This window comes from Mesoplodon bidens, assembly GCF_964165515.1.
Source record: "Mesoplodon bidens genome assembly, chromosome: 2".
In the NCBI taxonomy this organism is placed as follows: Eukaryota; Metazoa; Chordata; class Mammalia; order Artiodactyla; family Ziphiidae; genus Mesoplodon; species Mesoplodon bidens.
The window spans coordinates 182,505,975-182,528,458 of NC_138177.1; the positions used below are offsets into that span (position 1 = coordinate 182,505,975).

Here is a 22,484-nt window from a genome sequence, read left to right on the forward strand (position 1 = left end):
TAAATGGAGCCTTCGTTGGGACACCCGGCCCGGGTGTCGCCCGGGCGGCCCGCAGATCCGCCCCCCACCGCGAGAGGGCCAGAGCCTCCAAGGGGCTGGGTGAGGCCTGGGGGCGCTGCCGAGGCCGCCGGCAGAGGGCGCCCGCGGCTCCCAGGCCGCTGGACGGGCCGCGGGGCGGAGCGACGGGATCTCGCGAGATTGTCGAGCAGCAGGAGCCGGTGGGCAGCATGGCTGACTCGGTGCTACTGCTTAAGAGGGGTCCTTCTCGCTCCACGTGGCTGCGGGCCCGCAAGGCCCGGCCGCACCTCATCCTCAGCTACCGGCCCCGCCGCCGGCTCGGGAGGCTGCGCTGGCGCGGCCGAAGGCGCTTTCGGCGGCGACTGCTGCAGGCCCAGGCGGCCGGCGCGGACTGGCGGGAGGGCGTCTGCCTGGTGTCGCGCTCGGCGGCGCCCCGGAGGCCCAAGACCGCGGCCCCCAGCCCCCGCCCGGCCGAGGATCCGGCCCCCAGTTGTCCCGCGATCCTCCCCATCCCGCCTGTGCGGTCGGCCGGCTCGGGCCGCGCCGTGTTGCTGCTGCCGCTGGGGCAGGTAGGTCGCGCCCGGGGAGCCGGGAGGGCAGAGCGGGAGTGGTGGGGACGCAGCCCCGGGAGCTGCAGGCTGGGAGAGGCCCGTGTCCCCCTGCGGGTTCTTTGGACGCATTCCTCGGGCGGTGGTGCTGGGCAGAGCGTAACAAGGACCCTCCCGAGGGAATTCTAAGTCTTCGGGGCTGGAGGGACTTTAATAGTAACGATAATAATAGGTTGCATTTGCCGAGTGCTTAGAAATGTCAGACTCTAAGTAAGTGTTCTAAGTGTTTGGGGCATATGAACCCATTTAGTACTCATGCATGCTCTACGGAGTCTTTACCGCTAGGAATGTTTACAGAAAGAAAGAATATAGCTTAGGTAACTTTCCAGAAAGTTATACAGCAGAGGTAGAGCCAGCAGTCAAACCCTGGCAGCCTGATTGCAGGGCCCCTGACGTTCACCTGAACGTTGGTCTGGGAGGTCCCCCGCAATACAGGAGGGAGGTGAAAACCCAAGAACGGGAGAGAGACGGCAGGCTCTGGACCTTTGTAAGAACAGGGAGTCATGAGTACAGCAGAGCTGAGTTCAGGGGCTCCCCCCGGGTCAGTGTTCACCAGACTCTCTGTCCCTGTAAATGCCATGGGATATGATCTTAGGTTAAAAATATTAATATTTTAATCTATTCGTTTAAAATCCTAGATAGTCACCTACAAGGTATTCTGTTACTTGGAAATAAGCCTCCTTTTGATGTCTGAGTAGCCAGTTAAGATCTTAGAAGTTTTCTGTCATTGGTAACAGAATCTGTAACCTTATTTCTTCCTTTCTTTTTTCTTTTCCCCTAGGGCTTTACTTTTAGCGGGATCTGTCGTGTGACCTGCCTCTATGGCCAGGTGCAGGTGTTTGGTTTTACCATCAGCCAAGGCCAACCTGCCCCAAATGTCTTCTCTACCTATACCCACTCTCGCCTGACTATCAATGCAGTTCGTTACTCAGTGCATGAGAAAAGCAAGAAAGAGATGAAAAGGGAAGCCCGAAGTTTGCTCAGATCTTATCTGAACCAAGGTAATAAAAAAAAAAAAAACCTGCATGATTTACTAAGGATGTATCATAATAAGGTGAATAATTTTTTTTGGCTGCGCTGCCCGGCATGTGGGATCTTAGTTCCCCGATCAGGGATTGAACCCGTGCCCCCTGCATTGGAAGCGCAGAGTCTAAACCCCTGGACGGCCGGGGAAATCACAAGGCGAATAATTTTCAGATGCTTACTATGGCCTAGAACTTGTACTCTCTACTGTATCTGTTTAAACTCTCACCAGGGTCTTGAGAGTGAAGCTACTGTTTTCACGATTTTACAGATGAGAAAAGTTGCCCAAGGCCACACAGCATTTAGGTAGCAAACCTGGATCTACTTCTCCACCCAGGTGTGTTCCTGTCATGCAATATGGCCTCCTGAAAAAGTCTCTCAAACATAATTCCTAGTCTCAAAAAGTTTGGAATTTAGCAGAGGAGAGGGAGGTCCTAAAGGACATAGAGTTTAATGGCGTGCTTTTTCTAAGGTAGTTTATATCTCTCTTTACAGATGACAGATACTGTTTGATGAAGAATTTTTCTCCTCTGTGTTCCATTCTGTTGCTGGAACGTCTGAAAACCTCCACTGTGAACTTCATAATCAGCCATCCAGGTTTATCTTACGTTTTCGTACAAGAGGTAGAACCAGTTTTCATTCAGAGTTTTGCTAATTACTTTCACCAAAACAGTCAGATGACTATGTAGGATGCCCCCGTGGAAGATCAGTCTGTCTGTCACATTGTGCTGTAAGTCGTACAGAATGTGACATGTGTGTAAACTAAAAGTAGTTAGTATAGAAGACTATATCGTGAAAATTGTCTCTTCTACCCCCCCTTAGCTTCATTCCCCAGAGAAAGTCATCGTTTTCTACTATAGTTGGTTAAATGCCTTTTGATATTTCTTCAGTGGTTATCTTTATATTTTTTTATGTTTATTTTTATATTTTGATTTACTAATGAGACAGTATGAATTTTCTCTAAACTCTGAATGAGAATGAGTAATTTCAATGTACTTGCACTTAATCCCATCTCTCTCTTTCTTCAACTCCAAATTTTTGCTGCCCTTATTATTAATTTCCTGAAGTCGGGTCGGTCACTATAATTGTCTCCCACGAGCCAGTAGACTGAGTCAACACTATAGGAACATCAGACAGACTGGGTGTGAGGTGTGAGTGCTTGGGCGCACGGAGACGGGGCGCTGCAGGAGGAGACTTAAATCTGTAGCTTAAAGATGCCTTAGACATTCAGCTGGAGGTGTCAAGTGAGAGATTCAGCGTGTGAGTCAAGTTCAGAGAGGAGGCTGGGAATGTAAATTTGGGAGCTTTCAGCAGAAGAGGGTTCCGGAGCCCGTGAGACAGGACAGTAACGCCAAGGAGTTGATACAGGTAAAAATGAGAAGATTCCGGGTCTGAGCCCGAGGAGCAACAAAGAGACTGAGCACAGCAGGCGGGTGTGGTCGGGGAGCCGCTGGAGGACGCGGAGGCCCCGCGGCAGCTGACGGTGAGACGAGGCCTGAGAAGGGAACTTGGGTGCAGAATCACCATCTGGACAAGAGTGGTTTCATTGCATTGCTGAGGGGGCTGGCCTGACTGGAATGGGGTCAAGACCTGGGGAAGAGCGGAACTCAGGGGTTTAGTAGTAAGGGATTTTGCTTTTAGAGAGTTTAGCTGTAAAGGGAAGAAAGAAATGAAACAGTGGTGGGAGGAGTGAACATGAACTAGAGAGTTCTGGTTTTTGTTCAGGTGGATGGAAAAACACCTCGTGATTGAACACAGCAGGTGGGAAAGATCCACAGGAGAGAGCGCGCTGGTGCATGAGGGAGAGGATGGCTGGAGCGAGGTGGGGGAGTGGACCTCGAGGGGCGGGTTCTGGTGTCTGTGTGGAGGGTTGGCCTTAGGAGCAGAGGCAGTTCCTTTAGAGTGGCTGAAGGCAGTGCCTGGGACAGAGCCAGGGGCAAGGGGAAGGTCTCTTCTGATTGCTTCCCCCTTACGCTGTGAAATGGTTCAAGGTTATCACCTGGGGAGTAGGAGGGGGTTGGAGGCTGGAAGATATGAAACAAGGTCAGGACAATGAATGGGCTCTTGTCACGTAAATTTAATCTAGTACAGAATCCCGCAGCTTGGTCAGAGCCATAGAGAAGGGAATGGAAATCCCGTGTTACCAAGTGAGTGTTTCAGATGCCACGATCAAACTCATTCTTTTTTCATTTATTTTCAGCTTTTTTTTTTTTTTTTGCGGTACGCGACCTCTCACCGTTGTGGCCTCTCCCACTGCGGAGCACAGGCTCCGGACGCGCAGGCTCAGCGGCCATGGCTCACGGGCCCAGCCGCTCCGCGGCACGTGGGATCTTCCCGGACCGGGGCACGAACCCGTGTCCCCTGCATCGGCAGGCAGACTCTCAACCACTGCGCCAGCAGGGAAGCCCTGTTTTCAGCTTTTTTATTGTCCCTGCGACTTACCCAACCAGCACTGTTTATACTCCCTACGATCTTTCTTGGATAACTTTCCTTTCCACACTTACGCGTTAATACATTCTGGAATTATATTTTCCTATAAGGCAGATAGTAAACTTTAGCTTATCTCGTTTTATAAGATGTTCTTGTTTTTCCCTCAGTGACTGATAGTTGAGCGGAGTGTAGAATTACAGGTTCACAGAAGTTTTCCTCGAAACCTTGAAGGACTTCGTTGTTTTCTAGAATCCAGAATAGCTGCTAGGAATCCTCACCCCAGGCTGATTCTTGCTCCTTTTATGAGGTCCTTCTCCTCAGGGTTGATGAATTGCATGTGGGTGTGATCACGGGTGGGGTCTCTTCCTGGGTCCTCCCTTATTCCATCTGAGACCCACTTGCTTCTGCCAGGGCCCTGCTCTCATTCCTCCGGTGGCTTTCCTGTGGTTTCCTGCTACTTCTGCTAGAGTGCCATCGGACTTCATGTCCTCACCTTCCACATCCTTTCAACTCTCTTTTTTAAAAGATTTATTTATTATTTATTTATTTTTGGCTGCGTCGGGTCTTAGTTGCGGCACGTGGGCGGTTGCGGTGCACGGGCTTCTATCTAGTTGTGGCGGTGGGTTTTTTCTTTTCCTCTCGCTCTCTAGTTGTGGCACGCAGGCTCCAGAGTGCATGGGCTCTGTAGTTTGCGGCACGCGGGCTCTAGTTGAGGCGTGTGAGCTCAGTAGTTGTGGCGTGCCGGCTTAGTTGTCCCACAGCATGTGGTCTCTCAGTTCCCCGACCAGGGCTTGAGCGCCCATCGCCTGCACTGGAGAGCAGACTCTTTACTACTGGACCACCAGGGGAGTCCCTCCTTTCAACTCTTTGTCTTTTTTTTTTTTTTTTTTTTTGGCGGTACGCGGGCCTCTCACTGTTGTGGCCTCTCCCATTGCGGAGCATAGGCTCCGGACGCGCAGGCTCAGCGGCCATGCTCATGGGCCCAGCCACTCCGCGGCATGTGGGATCTTCCCGGAACGGGGCACGAACCCGTGTCCCCTGCATCGGCAGGCTGACTCTCAACCACTGTGCCACCAGGGAAGCCCCCTCTTTGTCTTTTTGCTTGATGTTTTTGGAGACTGTCTTGACTTTATTCCAAATCACCAACCTGTTCTACAGCTGGGGTCTTCGGTTGAATTTTTCTTGTGACCATCACTTTTAAATTTCCATGCATTTTCTTTTTCTCTGGCGTCTCCCGCAGAGGTGGTGGCAGCTTGGAAGTAAGCGTAAGCTATGAAAATAGAGACATGGACTGGCTTTGGGAGGCAACAAGACTTACTGGGGGGTTGGATCTGGGGGGTGAGAGAAAGGGAGGGATCAAATTTATCTTTTGTAGCTCACAACTCTATGAGGCTTGTTAATTTAGAACCGGAGAGAAAAAAGTATGTTTGTTTTCATCTTTTCTTAAAGTTTACATTGTTATTTCAGATTCCAACTTTCCAGATTAACTCTGAGTATTTCGCCTTGAAATCTGTGGGCATCAGAAGAGAGAGAAAAAAAACCGGCCTTCGTTTGACCGAGAGTGCCTTTTCAGTCATGGAAGAGTTAGTGAGCATTTCTTGTGGTGAGTAATCCGTACCGATACAGTCTAGCGTTTATCCACCAAAGCCTCAGAGGGTTACTGTTGATGATTAGCGTCGTAAAGAAGATGGCTAACTTTAGGGGTCAATGTTTGTTTCACCTCCAGAAGAAGCCGACGGCTGCCCTGTCATTCTGGTCTGTGGCTCTCAGGACATTGGAAAGTCAACATTTAATAGATACCTGATTAACCAGTTGTTAAATAGGTAAGAGTATTTTTGACATATTGCTAGATTTTTGGCAGGAAGTAGGATTTTCGGTTTGAGAAACTAGATGGGAATGCATCCTGACCCCTAAGTAGAGATTATATACAACCCTGCGGAGCCACTCAGCCGAGTGAGGCCATCTGGTTATACCAGGTTTTGGGGTGAAGTGATGGCGTTCTCAGCTATACCCACCCTCCCTGTCGGTGAGCTCGCGAGAGTTGTCACTTGGTCTCTGAAAATGTATTTGTCCAAATCCAGAGAGTCAGGGTAGGGATAAATTCTGTTGTATTTCAAAAATAAAATGTTAAGAAAGGCAAAGTTTTATCCCTATAATGAGTGGACACTGTGGCCTTGCCTGCGTCCCATTTTCTCTTTACCGTTCTTCTGTGTTGGTTGTCATCTTTGGAGCATTCTACCTATGAGGCTGCATGGGGTGGATTATGCCTGTGCATCACATAAAATCTTTTTTTTTTTTTTTTTTTTTTGTGGTATGTGGGCCTCTCACTGTGTGGCCTCTCCCGTTGTGGAGCACAGGCTCCGGACATGCAGGCTCAGCGGCCATGGCTCACGGGCCCAGCCACTCCGCGGCATGTGGGATCTTCCCGGACCGGGGCATGAACCCAAGTCCCCTGCATTGGCAGGCAGAATCTCAACCACTGCGCCACCAGGGAAGCCCCCATCACATAAAATCTTTACAATCTGATTTACCCTTTGGGCACAGTAAAACTAGTTAAGATTTTCTTTCTTTCTTTTAAATTTTCAGTATATCCTGCGTTGACTATTTGGAATGTGATCTGGGACAGACAGAATTTACTCCGCCAGGTTGCATTTCTCTACTTAATGTTACAGAACCAGTTCTAGGTATGTATTATATACTTTTTAAATGTCTTGGTTTTATACAGTGCAAAAGTAATGATACAGAAAGTTCAAAGAGGGCCTCCCTGGTGGCTCAGTGGGTAAGAATCCACCTGCCAATGCAGGGGACACGGGTTCGAGCCCTGGTCCAGGAAGATCCCACATACCACGGAGCCTGTGCGCCACAACTACTGAGCCCGCTCACCTAGAGCCTGTGCTCCACAACAGGAGAAGCCACCACAATGAGAAGCCCGTGCACCACAAAGAAGAGTATTCCCCGTTCGCCGCAACTGGAGAAAGCCCGCACGCAGCAACGAAGACCCAACACGGCCAAGCAGCCAAGGATAGATAAATAAAATAAATAATAAATCAAAAAAAAAGTATTGCTTAAAAAAAAAGTCAAAGAATACAAAAGTATAAAATGTAAAAAAAGAACATTCTCCCCCATTTCCAAACTCATGGTCTTCCCATAACTATTCCTCTAGCCTCAAAAAAACAAAAAAAACCCAATAATACCTTTCTAGGGTTCCATTTTAGTAAATGGAACTCCCATCCATTTTATTTTATGTAAATTGGAAACACTTTTCAGTAATATTAACGTCTTATATAACCCTATACAATGATCTAAATCAAGAGGTTGACATTGGGGCTTCCCTGGTGGTGCAGTGGTTGAGAGTCCGCCTGCCGATGCAGGGGACACAGGTTTGTGCCCCTGTCCGGGAGGATCCCACATGCCGCAGAGCGGCTGGGCCCGTGAGCCATGGCCGCTGAGCCTGCGCGTCCGGAGCCTGTGCTCCGCAATGGGAGAGGCCGCAGCGGTAAGAGGCCCGCATGCCGCAAAAAAAAAGAAAAAAAAAAAAGGAAATTGACATTGATATAATACTATTAACTATTGATATAATACTATTAACTAATATATAGATATTTTTTCAGAATTCATCAGTTGTCCTACTAATATCCTTTTTATGTTTCAGAATCCAAATCAGTCCCACATTGCCTTTTTTTTTTTTTTTGGCTTTGCCTTGAGGCTTTGCAAGATCTCAGTTCCCTAACCAGGGATTGAACTCTGGCCACGGCAGTGAAAGCCTGGAATCCTAACCACTAGGCCACCAGGGAACTCCCACACTGCTTTTTTTTTAATACAAAAATATACGTAATATGAGATTTATCATTTTAGCTCTTCATGTGTACAGTTCGGTGCATTAAATGCATTCATAGTGTTGTATAACCATCACCACTATCTACCTGCAAAACTCTTTCACTGTCCCAAACTGAAATGCTGTACCTGTTAAACAATAATCCATTCCCTACCCCAGTCCCCCACAGCCCTTAGGTACCGCTAGCCTACTTTCGGTTCCTATGAATTTGCCTAATTTAGGCACCTCGTATAAGTGGAATCATGCAATATTTGTCCTTCTGTGTCAGGCTTTTTTCACTAAGCATAAAGGTTTTAAGATCTGTTCATATTGTAGCATATGTCAAAAGTAATTCCTCCTTATGGCTGAAAATTATTCCATTATGTCACATTTTGTTCATCCTTTTAACTGTTGATGGACACTTGGATTGTTTTCATTTTCTGCCTCTTGTGATCTTGAATAAAGTAGTTGTGGCATGCAGGCTGTGGAGCACGCAGGTTTAGTTGCCCCACAGCATGTGGGATCTTAGTTCTCCAACCAGGGATGGAACCCCTGTCTCCTGCATTGGAAGGCGGATTCTTAACCACTGGACCACCAGGAAGTCCCAATTTTTGTTATTTTAATTATGACCTTTCTTGTGGATGTGAAGTGATATCTCTTTTTGGTCTTTTTTTTTTTTTTTTTTTTTTTTTTTTGCGGTGCGCGGGCCTCTCACTGTTGTGGCCTCTCCCGTTGCGGAGCACAGGCTCCGGACGCGCAGGCTCAGCGTCCGTGGCTCACGGGCCCAGCCATTCCGCAGCATGTGGGATCTTCCCGGACCGGGGCACAAACGCGTGTCCCCTGCATCACAGGCGAACTCTCAACCACTGTGCCACCAGGGAAGCCCTCTTTTTGGTCTTGGTTTGCATTTCCCTAATAACTGACGGGAGTTGAGCATCTTTTCATGTGCTTATTGGCCATTTGTACATCTGCTTTGGAGAAATGTCTTGTTTAGTCCTTTGCCCATCTTTTTAATTAATTAATTTGTTTAATTTTGGCTGCGTTCGGTCTTCGTTGCTGCACGTGGGCTTTCTCTAGTTGCGGCGAGGGGGTGCAGTGCACGGGCGTCTCATTGCAGTGGCTTCTCTTGTTGCGGAGCACAGGCTCTAGGTGCACCGACTTGAGTAGTTGTGGCACGGGGGCTCAGTAGCTGTGGCGCACGGGCTTAGTTGCTCCATGGCATGTGGGATCTTCCCGGACTAGGGCTCAAACCCGTGTCCCCTGCATTGGCAGGCGGATTCTTAACCACTGCGCCACCAGGGAAGTCCCCCTTTGCCCATTTTTGAATTGGGTTCTTTGTTTTTGTTGAATTTAGGAGTTCTTTATATATTCTGGATGTTAATTCCTTCCTTCTAGGAATTTTGTCATTTTTTGCTCTAACACTTAGGTCTTTGATCCATTTTGAGTTCATTTTTGTGTGTGATACAAGGGAAGGGTCCAGCTTTGTTCTTTTGCACGTGGGTGTCCAGTTTTCCAATATCCATTTGTTGTCCTTCCCCCATTGAGTGATCTTGGCACCTATGTTGAAAATCATTCTGGACTCTTTATTCTATTCCTTTGGTTTATGTCTGCCCTTAGGCCAGCACCACACTTAATTACTATACCTTTGTAGTAGGTTAAAAGTTGGGAAATGTGAGTCCTCCAACTTTATTCTTTTTCAGGATTGTTTGGCCTTTTGGGACCCTTTGCAATTCCATATGAATTTGAGAATAGGCTTTCCCATTTCTGGGGAAAAGGCTATTAGAATTTTGATAGGGATTGTGTTCAGTCTGTAATTTTTTAGGTCTTCTTTAATTTCTTTTCTTTTTTAAAAACAATATTTATTTATTTATTTTGGCTGCGCCAGGTCTTAGGTCTTAGTTGCGGCACACGGGATCTTCCTTGAGGCATGGGGTATCTTTAGTTGCGGCATGCAGACTCTTAGTTGCGGCATGCGGGATCTAGTTCCCCGACCAAGGATTGAACCCAGACCCCCTGCATTGGGAGCACAGAGTCTTACCCACTGGACCACCAGGGAAGTCCTAATTTTTTTTTTGTGGCTGCATTGTATCTTTGCTTGCATGCCGTTTTTCTCTAGTTGCTGAAAGCGGGGGCTACTCTTTGTTGCGGTGCATGGGCTTCTCATTGCGGTGGCTTCTCTTGTTGCAGAGCACAGGCTCTAGGCCTGCGGGCTTCAGTAGTTGTGGCACACAGGCTTCAGTAGTTGGGGCTCAAGGGCTCTAGAGCCCAGGCTCAGTAGTTGTGGCGCACGGGCTTAGTTGCTCCATGGCATGTGGGATCTTCCCGGACCAGGGCTCGAACCCGTGTCCCCTGCATTGGCAGGCGGATTCTAAACCACTGTGCCACCAGGGAAACTCCCTTTTTAATTTCTTTAAGCAGTATTTTACCTCCTTGGTTAGATTTATTCCTAAGGATTTAATTCTTTTAGTTATTGTAAATGGAATTGCTATTCTAATTTCCTCTTCATATTGCTAATTGCTGGTGTATAGAAACATAACTGACTTTTGTGTTTTGATCTTCTGCCCTGCAACTCTGAATTCCTTTATTACCGCTAGTAGCATTCTTGTGAATCATTTGGGATTTTCTATATATAAGATCATGTCATCCATGAATAGAGATAGTTTTATCTCTTCATTTCCAAGTTGAATGCCTTTTATTTCTTTTTCTTGTCTGATAGCTCTGGCTAAAACCTTTAATACAATGTTGAATAGAAAGTAAACATCATTTTGTTGTTCCTGATCTTGGAGGTAATGCATACAGTCTTTTACCATTAAGTAAAATGTTAGCTGTGGCTTTTTCAGTTTACCTTTTTCAGGTTGAAGAAGTTGTCTTCTATTCTTAGTCTGTGGAATGTTTTTTATCATGGAAGGATGTTGGATTTTGTCAAATGCTTTTTCTGTTTCTGTTCAGATAATTGTGTGACTTTTGTTAAGTTGATTTTTAAAGGAAGCAGATGGTATCACATTAGGTTGATAGATAATATTAGCGATTTAACATGCTTTTAGTCAGTAAGAATTTTTAAATACATTTACTTTATTTTAACAGCTTTCTAAAAAATACGTGTTTAGGGTGGGATAGGGAGGGTGGGAGGGAGACACAAGAGGGAGGAGATATGGGGATATCTGTATATGTATAGCTGATTCACTTTGTTATAAAGCAGAAACTAACACACCATTATAAAGCAATTATGCTCCAATAAAGATGTTAAAAAAAAATAATAATAATTGTTTAGGGGAGTCCCCTAGTGGCCTAGTGGTTAGGATTCCAGGCTTTCACTGCCATGGCCTGGGTTCAGTCCCTGGTCTGGAAACTGAGATCCTGCAAGCCACACAGCACAGCCAAAACAAAAAAATTGTTTAGAGTTAGCTCTTTAGCTGGTTTCATTGTTCCTCTTTTACATTTTCTCTACTTCATTTAATTCTTTTTCCTTTTTTTATCCCTTTAGTCCCCTTTAGTCTGGAACAGTTCCTCCGGCTTTTCTTATCTTTTATCACCTTGACAATTCGAAGGGTACGTTTGTAGGCTCCCCCGTGGTTCGATTTAGAAGTGACGCTGTTCTCCGTGTGTCATATCAACATGCTGTCAGTTTGTCCTGTTGCCAGACTTGTTAGCTTTGATCGATGGGTTAAGATAGTATTTGCCAGGGTTTTCCACTCTAACTAGGTGTGCTATTGTTATCTTCTTCTGGGTGTCATTTCTTCTAGATCCTCTCCGTGGACAGAGTTAGGGAATATGCATATGCTTAAACCCACGCATGTCATGTATGTACGTATATAATACGTGTGTGTGTGCACATATATGTACACACACATATTTCTGTGTCTTTCTGTATCTGTCTGTTTATTAAGAGCCATGAGTTTGCCCTGATCATTCTTTTTTTTTTTTTTTGGCCACACCACATGGCTTGAGGGATGTTAGTTCCCCGACCAGGGATCGAACCTGGGCCCCCTGCAGTGGAAGCGTGGAGTCCTAACCACTGGACCGCCAGGGAGTTCCCTGCACTGATCATTCCGATTCTAATCTAGCACCCGGGCTTCATTCTAGTTAGCCTTCCCCCTTCCATATGTATAAGTTCCTTCTCTGATGGTAAGAACCTGGCTGCCGTTATTCTCAGTATATTTACATATTTGCTCCTTCCCTCGACTACGCAGGCCACCCTCTCTGTTGGGGGCTGCCCCGAATCCCCTGGCCCCGACCTGGAGGGGAGCCTCGCCAGCTCTTTCCAAGGCGGCCTCGCCCCAACCGCGTTGACCAAGGCCCTTGCCCCGCCAACTGTGTTGTGACGTCGTCCTGGCCACCTGTCTGCTGTGGGCGCTGGCCCCAGCCAGAGGGGATGGACAGACCTCTGTGGTGACTAGGGAGTATCGGCTCCGGAGCTGGACCACCTGAGTTCAAGTCCAGCTGATGTCTACTAGCTGCGTGACCTTGGTCACGTTCATCTCTTTCTCAATTTCCTTGTCTGTAAAAATCGGGAAAGTAATGCTACCTGTCTCACAGGGTGTCTATGAAAACTAGAGATTGTGTGTGTAGCATACATAGGACATAGTAAGTACTGTAGTCCAACAGGTGACCACTGCTGTTATTAATCATCGTTTCCTTAGTGTGTAAGCCCTGTAGGGAGGTTTGTTCAGTTCACAGAAATGTCCTGAGTATCTAGGACAATGCCCAGCATTCAGTAGGTGTTCAGTAAACATTTGTTGAATGAGTGGCTGTATTAAGACTTGGTTGGGGTTAACTGTGTATGTAATCGCGAGCGTGTCTTTGTATGAAGTTGAAGGCTTAGACTTCCGAAAGTAGGAGCACAGCTATTCCTAGTGGTAGGACGGGCTCGGATTTCCTGGGGAGCTTCGTCAGTGACGATGGCTGGACCAAAACCCTCGCCATCTCTTGGGTTCTCCCGGATCGATGACTCTCATCTTTATCTTCTTAGGACCACCTTTCACCCACCAGAGGACACCCCAGAAAATGGTCTATTATGGGAAGCCTTCTTGTAAAAACAACTTTGAAAATTATATTGAGATAATAAAGTATGTGTTCAGCTCCTACAAGAGAGAGTCCCCTCTTATCGTCAACACGATGGGCTGGGTGACAGGTAAGCCCGCCCAGGCGCGTGGGTTGGGCGGGAGGGTTGGGCAGTGGGGATACATGCGTGGCTTCCAGCCATTAATGCCGAAGCCCGGTCTCTGGGCAATTCCTTGTCTCAGAAGCAGTCCAGCTTCTTGCAGGAGTGCGTCGCCTCTCTGTGCACTAACTGTGCTCCCGTGGTCTCGTTCCTCGTAGACCAGGGTCTCCTGCTGCTTATTGACCTGATCCGACTGCTGTCGCCCAGCCACGTCGTTCAGTTCAGCTCCGACCGGGGTAGGTACATGCCACACCTCAGCCCGAGCTACGTGGACGACATGGACGGCTTGTACACAAAGAGCACGTCCAAAGCCAGAAACCGAGGATTCCACGTGGCAGAGTTTGCAGACAGTTTGGAATTTGCTGACGAAGAAAAGGAGAATCCAGTTCTGTTGACTGGATACAAACTGATGTCCGTTAAGTCGGAGTTTGTGTCTGGAAAAACTCCAAGAAATAGGTAAGCAAAGCATCATGGCGGGAGAAGTTAGTTTTCTTCAGTCTTACAATTCTTCTGTCCTCAATTCCCTCAAAGGAAGAGTCCTCTAAAATGTTTCAGATCTCTGTCACAGCTGTCTATTTATGAAGGAGAGTCAGTTACTTTCTGAATGGTTACTTTCCCAGTGGAAACTTCCAGAATTGGCCTCCAGGTCTGCTTGCCAGGGGCTTTGACTTGAAGCATTTCCAGGGGGTTTATGGAAGGGCAGGGTCTGCAGATGCTAAGGTTGGAACGTGGGCTGTGTGCGTAGAATCTGTGTGATGTCTCTAGTGGGAGGTGGGCCTATAAGGTTAAATCTCTGTTTACCTCATTGTGATTTACTTTTCAGAGAATCACATAACAAAGTCCTTCGCGAGTTGGCAGTGCTGAGTTACCTTGGCCAGCTGCAGCCCCCAGTGCCAAAGCCACTGTGTCCCTTACATGGTCTGACACCCTATCAGGTGATCTGAACTCTTGGAATTGTCTTTATTTGGGTTACTTAAACACGCCTATGGCTTCCTGTATGCCAGGAGCACTTTGACCACTTTATAGCGCCTCACTCATTTAGTCCTCAGGGCAGCCCTAGGGTGTAGATTTGGTGACTGTCCCCGTTTTACAGATGGGAGCTGAGTGATCCAGCGTGAGTGGCACAGCTGGCCGCAGACCCAGGCAGCCCAGCTCCAGAGCTGAGCTCTTCACTGCTGTGCTGGGCCCGACTCTGGTTCCATCCTGGCTAAGAATGTTCTACTAATACCAGAGGTAGTGCTGAGATTACACCCCGGCAGCCCATCTCCGCCCTTGCCCTGACTGGCTGTGTGCAACTTGGGCTCTCACCTGGGAACAGCGGTGCCAGACCTCGCAGAACGCTTGTGCAGATTTCACGAGTGCTCACAGCAGGGCCTGGCACCCGGAGAGCACTCTTAAACTGTTTCAGATATCGTCACAAGTAGATTCTGGCACTAGGGTATGTGCATCTTGGATTCCAACCTCTGAAGAATTCATTTGGGAAGAAACCACCGTAACATTAGGATTCCAAATGATGACAGAATAAAACAGCAACAGTTAGCATTTCTAAGTGCTCACCCTGTGCTGTGCTCTCTTCTAAGCCTGGGTTAACTCGTTTACTCACCGAGGCGCTGTTATTATCCCCACGTTACAGATGGCAGAACTGAGGCCAGGGGCACTGAGTCAGCTTGCCCAAAGGGCCATAGTAAAAGTCTGGGCCGGGACCGGCGCCCAGGCAGCCTGACTCTAGAGCCCAGGGTACTCAGCTCTGCTGTGTGGCCTGTGCAGTGCTGAGCACCCGCTGTGCCACGTGCTCTGCCGAGCACATTACCTGGGGTGGCAGCCTGCCGGGGAGGTGCTGTTACAGGCCCTGCTTACAGCGTAGAAAACCGGGCACAGCCAGGTGGACACACTGGCCTGAGGTTGCACAGGCAGGGGCCGTGACCCGGGGGGCAAGGATGCGTTTTCTGAGCCTGATGGAGAGATTGGCTCCAGGCTTCCAAGTCATCTCCACTGAAGAACCTAAGGCAGTTGGTTTAACGGAGTTTTGGTTGATTTACTGCAATTTACTCACTTGGGGATGCTCTGTAACTGAACGTGAAACTTAACCTGCCAGTAATTTAAACTGCCTTTTGTTACAAATTCACATTTGTTTTTTTAACAGTTTTTAAAAAATTTTATTTATTTGGCTGTATTGGGTCTACGTTGCTGTGCAGGCTTTTCTCTGCTTGCGGTGAGCGGGGGCTACTCTTCATTGCCGTGCGTGGGCTTCTCGTGGTGGCTTCTCTTGTTGCAGAGCACAGGCTCTAGGTGCACGGGCTTCAGTAGTTGTGGCACGTGGGCTCTAGAGCGCAGGCTCAGTAGTTGTGGAGCACGGGCTTAGTTGCTCCGCGGCATGTGGGATCTTCCCGGACCAGCGCTCGAACCCGTGTCCCCTGCATTGGCAGGTGGATTCTTAACGACTGCGCCACCAGGGAAGTCCCCAGAAAAGCATTTTGTTACACATATTATTTAGGCTTCAAAAACAAATGTGAGGGGGACTTCCCTGGTGGCACAGTGGTTAAGAATCCACCTGCCAATGCAGGGGACACGGGTTCGATCCCTGGTCCGGGAAGATCCCACATGCCGCGGAGCAACTAAGCCCGTGCGGCACAACTACTGAGCCTGCGCTCTAGACCCCGCGAGCCACAACTACTGAGCCCGTGCGCCACAACTACTGAAGCCCAAGTGCCTAGAGCCCGCGCACCGCAACGGAGAGTAGCCCCCGCTCCTTGCACGTAGAGAAAGCCCATGTGCAGCAACAAAGACCCAACGCAGCCAAAAAATAAATTAAAAAGAAAAAAAAAGTTTTTCTACTTTAAAAGTTTGAAATTATCCAGAAAGTTCCATGTTAAAGGTAGTTATTTACCTCGTGCTCCGGGAATGCAATCCATTTTTCTTATTGCAATAGTTAAATTAGGGAGTGAATGGAGGCTTTTTCTCACTGAATGGATTTTTACTTTCTCCCATCAGGAGACCTCTCAGTGACGGGTTTTCATAGTCTCCCTCCCTCAACTTCAGCTCATGTAGGATGTCTCCCAACTTGCATCTCATGTGTCTCTGTAGACAAAGTTCCAGGCGTTCAGTTTAGATTTCTAGCAGGTATTGCTGGTATACAGGAGCTTTGTGTAAGTTTCCTAGGTTCTCTGTATTAGAACGGTGCAGCACTAAACAAATGCTGGTTGGTGTTGGCATTCTGTTTAGATGTTTCTTGGTAGGTGGTTTGGCAGATAGAACTTCAGATAGCTGGTGAGTCAACTTGTAAACATTAAAGCAGTCTTTCAAGTAGAATTCATAGAGGGGGATGCGCATGTATCTTTCAGGTCCCCTTCAACGCCGTCGCACTCCGGATTGTCCACGCTGATGTCGCTCCTACCCACATATTATATGCTGTGAATGCCAGCTGGGTTGGGCTTTGCAAGATCCTGGATGATGTCAGAGGATATGCAAGTGGGCCCATCCTGCTTGCCCAGACGCCCATCTGTGATTGTTTGGGGTTTGGTGAGTCTGAGAGGGACACCTGTCTGTAAACCTACTGAAACTGACCCGCTTCTTCAACTGTAGATGGCTGGGCTTGACCTTGTCACTGTCACTTGGCTGGAGTGGCCAGAGAGCTTCTCTGTCTTCTGTATGGTGGGCTTTGCGGGCTGGAGGGCAGGAAGGAAGCGGTTCTTTCTCTGCTCCTCCTGCCAGCTCCTCCAAGATTCCTAAGGGCCTGGTCACGGCCTCCTTCTCATCTGACATGTTTTCCGTGGGCCCTCCCACCCACTGCTGGGGCTCTGAGTCCATCTTAGGCCGACGTCCTTGGGGTCTCTCCAGCACAATGGAGCATCGGAGCTCCAAGCCCATGTGCCCACTGCACTCCTCCGCTTGGGTGTCTCCCTGGCACCTAAGACTTGGGCCCCAAGCTGAGCCCTGATAGGTCCAGCTACCCCCTCCCTGGTGTTCTCCCCAGACCTCCTCCTCCTAGCCCGCACCGTCCCCAGTTCCCAGGCCGTGAACAGTCCTTTGAAGATTTACTCTGGTGTTTGGGTCAGGCCCCGGGGTCCTCCTTGGCACCCCCTTGCTTTCATTCTCCGCATCCAACCCACTCGCAGGCCTGGTAGTTTCGTTTTCAGAATGTCAGACTCCTCCATCTCATCTCTTCTCACCGTGCCCGTCTCATTTCTTGCCCTGGACTAGTGGAAAAGCTGTGTAACTGGACCCCGCACGGCCAGGGGTGATCTGAGCACGCACCGCATCCTGGTGCGTCCCTTGGCCCAGGTCCGGCCTGTGGACCCAGCCTCGTGGTGCCTGGCAGCCGTGGGTCCCTGCCTCCCTCACCAGACCTGCGTCACGTGGTCGTCCCCCGGCTCACTAAGATCAGCTGTCAGTGTATATACTTCTGGAAGGGGGCTGGGCCTACACGCCTCAAGATTAGCAAAACCCTTAGTTAATATGTGTTCTTGATTTATACAACACTGAACTTCTCAAAAGCATGTCCACAGAACTCGTATGCTTTAGTACAGATGGTAAAGAAGGGATTGGTGATGGGGAGAGACTGAGTCATCTCTGTGATCCCCACTGGTGGGTTTCTCCCTGGCCCAGGTGCACCTTAGTTAAGACAGTGTAGGACTTTGGTTTCTCACAGCTGAACAAGGAGAAGGGTACAGAGAGTCTTCAGATATTCAGATATGCCACTTTGTATTTTTAAAGCAAAACACAGTTGAACTTGAAACTCTTACTTTAAAAGCCATTTTACAATTCTGAGTGGTGGGGAAGTTTGATATCCTCCAGAAAGGGTGATTTTTATGTGTTTTGTGTGCTTTCAAGGAATTTGTAGAGGGATCGACATGGAGAAGCGGCTTTACCACATCCTCACTCCTGTGCCCCCGGAAGAGCTAAGGAACGTGAACTGTCTGCTGGTTGGAACCATTTCCATTCCACAGTGTGTCCTCAAGAGCCAGGTGAGTGCGGCCCCCGGGGGCAGCCCTGGAGCTCGCTGGCCGTGTCCGCAGTAGAGAGTGGGGACCTGAAGTCGGGGCGAGAGTCCCGGGAGCAGGATATTGTTTGGGAAGCTTACACTCCGTGGTGGGGTGTCAGCATGGCCCAAAGGTCTACGACCCAGAGTCGCCATCACGCACGGCCAGGAGCCCCGTGGTGGAGCCGTCATCGCAGACGTGCATGTGGGAGGAAAGAGCAGAGGTGGCGTCCCCATGATGAGCCCTCCCTGAAGACGGTCTTCAGGGGTCCCCATGGGAAGGCCATGGAGGGCACGTTGGCCGAGGGCATCCGTGTGGTCCCAAACCAAACGGCAGGACCTGCAGGCAGCTGGGGAGGCACCAGTGTCCCCCTCCCCACCGGCTCGTTCTGCCGCTTTGAGAGAGAAGGCCCCACCCCCATTCTCATGCTGTTCGGTGTGTTTGTGGGGTTGAACAGTGAGGGGACCTTCCTCAGACTCTCACTTTTAACACTGTCTTCCGTCTTGGCTGGATTTGAAGTATTTTCTCTGTGTTTCCATTTCAGCGTGGGCTCGAAGGGACGATACCTTACATCACAACAGATTATAATTTTAAACTTCCCGGAGCATCAGAGAAAATTGGAGCAAGAGAAATTGAGGAAACACGTAAAGAGAAAGTACACCCCAAACCTAAATTCTATCGAAAAACAAACTGATCCTGATGTTCTTAATAAGGGAAGGACCTTTCTACCGAGAGCTTGACTCTGACTCCAGGCTGGCACCAGCGGACTGATGGGGTTCTGTGGCCATGAACAGCACGGCGCGCTTACGTAGCAAATGGGGCAGTGTTTGCTGCCTAACTCGTGGATATGTTCAGAGTACATTTAAATCTGTTCTTAAGTTGACATGACCTAGAGGTTTGCCCTAGTCTTCTGTTTTATTTTCTAAGGGAGTAAAGCAGCAGGGAAAAGTTTGTGCGCCCTTGAAACAAAAAGAACATGGTAGATTCCTCATAAAGTTTTTCCAGTACCTGGTTGTTGGCATCTGGATAAAAATAGAGTAATGGGAGCCACAGAAACGTCCCAAGGAGGAAGGCAGGCTGGCCAGCAGGATGGAGAGCGTAACAGAATATGGTGGCGCCCCGTGGTCCTTGCCCTGGGGCGGGGGGCATTCCCATCCCTGCTCACTGGATGCTCTTCAGCCCCGTCCGTGCGTGTGGGGGCCAAGGGTTAAGCCTCTGTTTGGTCTGTTAAGGTTTCAGAGAGAAAAGTTTGACTCCAGAGCCCTTCTTCTTCCTTTTTTTTATGCTGAAAAAATGCTCTCAGATCCAGGAAGCCTATCTTGGGGCTTCTTGAAAACCAGGTTTGTCCTAATTGACTTCACATCTGAGATTAAAAACACACAGTGGGCAGAGCCGGGGACACTAGGCTGTTTGCAAGAAGGACCGGGGGAGCAGCTCGTGCTCTTGGGCTCGGTGGCTGGACCTGAATCTGTGTCGGTGATGGTGCTGTTCTCCCAGGGGGCTTTGGGGCCAACGATGGAACTCCATCTTCTCCCTGGTGGTCAGGATTCTTTAACCTCCCAGGTTGGAAGTGGTTTTGGTAAACAATCAGGACAGGCAGGTCAGGTCACCATTTCTGCGTTCAGGACGCTGAGGCAGCCTTTCAAGCTGGTGGTGTGAACTCCAGCTTCCTAGCAGGATGTGTTGAAGGACAGCTATTGGGATGTGTGGGTTTTCACGTTTACGTTCATTTAAACCGTTGACTGTCACGGTCTTAAGTAGTCACGTGGCTTCTCATCTCGTAGAGCCCTTGTCACCGTCCAGGATCAGGTGTGATACCCTAGAGACCATTTAATGTCTAGCTGCTTTTTTTTTTTTTTGCAGTGGGAACCATTTAATCTGCATACGGAGACTTGTATTTGTCGTGATTCTTTCTACCAGAGGAACAAAGGGGGCCCTGCAGGAAGGGCTTCTTTTTTTTTTAAATTTTATTTATTTTTTTATACAGCAGGTTCTCATTAGTTATCCATTTTATACATATTAGTGTATACATGTCAGTCCCAATCGCCCAGTTCATCCCCCCACCCCCCCACCCTAATCTCTAGCTTCTTAGTTGCTTCTTATTTATATCTAAATTTAACTTGTACATGGTTTTCTTTCTTGGCCTTGCAAAGACTATTAACAGACAATCCACCATCAACTTTTTGCCTCCTTCCCAAGTTCCTGTACCTTTACAATAATACTGTAGGTCTTTAGCAGCAAGTGGTGGCCTGTCATTTGCGTTTTCATTAAATCCAGGCTCGCTTTTAGCCTGTTTCCTGCTGGCCTTTAAGGCTGCGGGCTTCAGTCCCCATCGGTAAAGAAAACAAAACGTTGCCGCTAGAGGGAGCTGTCAGCCATTGGTCAGCTGGCCATACGGCAGCTGGAGGTGGCCGTGGAGCCCACCTAGGCCTCTGTCAGCATCCAGAGATGCTGGAGACAGGGCGCTGTGGTCAGCTCCAGGTGTGCCAGTCAGACCGGCAACGGTGCATCCGCCTGGTGTGTTTGATTATCAATGGCGATGGCTTGGGCTTTCTGTCATTTCCACTGTCTGTGATGACTCAGGATGGGTAGTGAGTTCTGCGCTGGAGATACTGTTAACAAACAGTCATTTCTGCATGTGATTTTTAAAGCAGGTCATGCTTATTTTAAGAAAATTAAAGGAATATATGACTTAGAACAAGAACCCTTAGTCACTGATTTTGTGGTTCTTGAAAATCAGCTGTCTAGATCTGTTTCCAGGACAGGTAGACGTGAAAATGAAAAGATTCTCCAATTCTAGGGTTGATTTTATTTTGTGAAGACAGGTAGTTCTGTTTCCATCTGTCCCCCGATAGGCCTCGGGGGCAGACACCACTGTATCCTCTGAGACCCCAGCTTAGAACTGAGGACTTAGGAAAGGGGAGACGGGTCGGTGAACTGCCTCTTGAGGTGCCTTGGTGTTTGAAAAATCGAATCCTGGAAGTAGCTGGCCAGAGAGGACATGGGGGTGGTGGGGCCCCAGCTGAAGCGAGGGAGCCCGCTGCTGCTCCTGGGGTCCCTGTGACAGGCGGGTCCTCACCCTTCCGGGCACTCAGGTTTCTGCCCGACAGATGGCGAGAGGACCAAGGGACATGGGACGGTGATTCTTAAAGCATCTGGTAGTTGTTTCCCTTAGATTCAGTTGAGGCCATGTAGTGGTTAAGGCAGCAGGTTTTGATGTTGGAGCTCTGAGTTCACCTGGCTGGGCCGCTGGCTAGCAGTGTAGCTTTGAGGGCGTATTTAACCTGAGCCTGTGTCCTCTAAGATGGGCGGATAGCGCTTCCCTTGGGGGCCCCTGCGTGAGGAGGGCGAGAGGCGTGTCTACAGCAGGCGAAGCAGTAACTCTTAGCATGCGGCCTGTCTCTGAGGGTTGTAAATCCGGAAGGTAGGACCACGATTGTGTCCCTCACAGTCACACTGGGACAAAGCAGAAACTGTCGCCATCGGAAACCATCTTACCCGGCAGTCCCCGGGCCGGTTTCCCTTAACACCGTTCTTCCTGTTGCGGGTCCTGCTCAGGGCTCCGGAGAGGAAGGTCCCAGGGCTTCCACCAATCACCCGCTCCTGGGAGTTTCTCATAAACCCCACTAACTGCTTTCAAAGTTGTGTGACCAGTTCACCCATGTAGGAAATGATCCTGAAGTCCACCAGCACCGAATCACTGTTGATGCTGGGATGCTGTTTCGTCCAGTACTTTTCTAAAATGCACGTGTGTGTGTGTTTTATAAAACTGGTGTCCAACTGTATGTATGGTTTCTATCCAGCTCTTTTCACTTAATATGTGAACTTCTGTATCATTAAATATTTTTGAGAATGTGACTTTAATTGTGTAATTTTGTTACGTATACAGATAGACCATTTTATTCTCGGAAATTGTTTAGGGGAAATTATGGGGAAAACATCGAAAGAGGGTAGTGAAATCTGGGTGTCATAGTGGGGAAGACAGGAAGCCCCAGCAAGTGCCCGGCAGCTTTTCTCTGTTTCAGTATTGAGCGGGATAAACTCCAGTGGGAGTTCATCTCCATGTCTCCTTTTGGGCCCATGTATGTAAGTTAAATCGCTTCTGGACTATCTTTGAGAGTATATGAGCAGGGAAAAGAATTTTGCTCCCAGAAGAGTTCAAATAGAAAGAAAGCTAGCCAGCAAGCCGGGGCTCTGTGTCTGTAGCCGCCTCTCCGAGAGCGAGAGCTCAGCCCCTCGGCCCTCGCCCCCAGGGTGGGGCCTGGTAGAGACAACGAGACTTGGCTGACAGGCCAAGCCTGAACAGTGGCTAAAATAAATATGGGGGCCATCTGTGCAGTAGGGGAAGAGCCACGTGAGGTAGGGCCTCCAGAAAGCCTTGGCTGCGTTAAAGTTATTTCCAAGGCTTTGCCAGGAAAAGAATGGGGCAGAGGGTGGGCCGCGGGGTGAGG

General features: G+C 48.8%; 1 protein-coding gene across 1 annotated transcript; it reads left to right on the forward strand.

Moving 5' to 3' along the window:
• Positions 1-158: 158 nt before the first annotated feature.
• Positions 159-21,891, forward strand: NOL9 (nucleolar protein 9). The gene is made up of 12 exons (XM_081224154.1): positions 159-587; positions 1,408-1,627; positions 2,145-2,272; positions 5,547-5,682; positions 5,806-5,902; positions 6,666-6,763; positions 12,863-13,024; positions 13,213-13,510; positions 13,878-13,989; positions 16,396-16,573; positions 17,885-18,018; positions 18,578-21,891. The coding sequence occupies exons 1-12, from the start codon at positions 228-230 to the stop codon at positions 18,725-18,727; spliced, it is 2,073 nt and encodes a 690-aa protein (XP_081080280.1). The 5' UTR covers positions 159-227; the 3' UTR covers positions 18,728-21,891.
• Positions 21,892-22,484: the final 593 nt, after the last annotated feature.

Bases quoted from the DNA above. Each gene is read 5' to 3' on its own strand.
- NOL9 (XM_081224154.1), top strand. From the start codon at position 228: ATGGCTGACTCGGTGCTACTGCTTAAGAGGGGTCCTTCTCGCTCCACG. The intron at 6,764-12,862 runs GTATGTATTATA...TTATCTTCTTAG, and splicing joins TGTTACAGAACCAGTTCTAG to GACCACCTTTCACCCACCAG. The intron at 16,574-17,884 runs GTGAGTCTGAGA...TGTGCTTTCAAG, and splicing joins CTGTGATTGTTTGGGGTTTG to GAATTTGTAGAGGGATCGAC.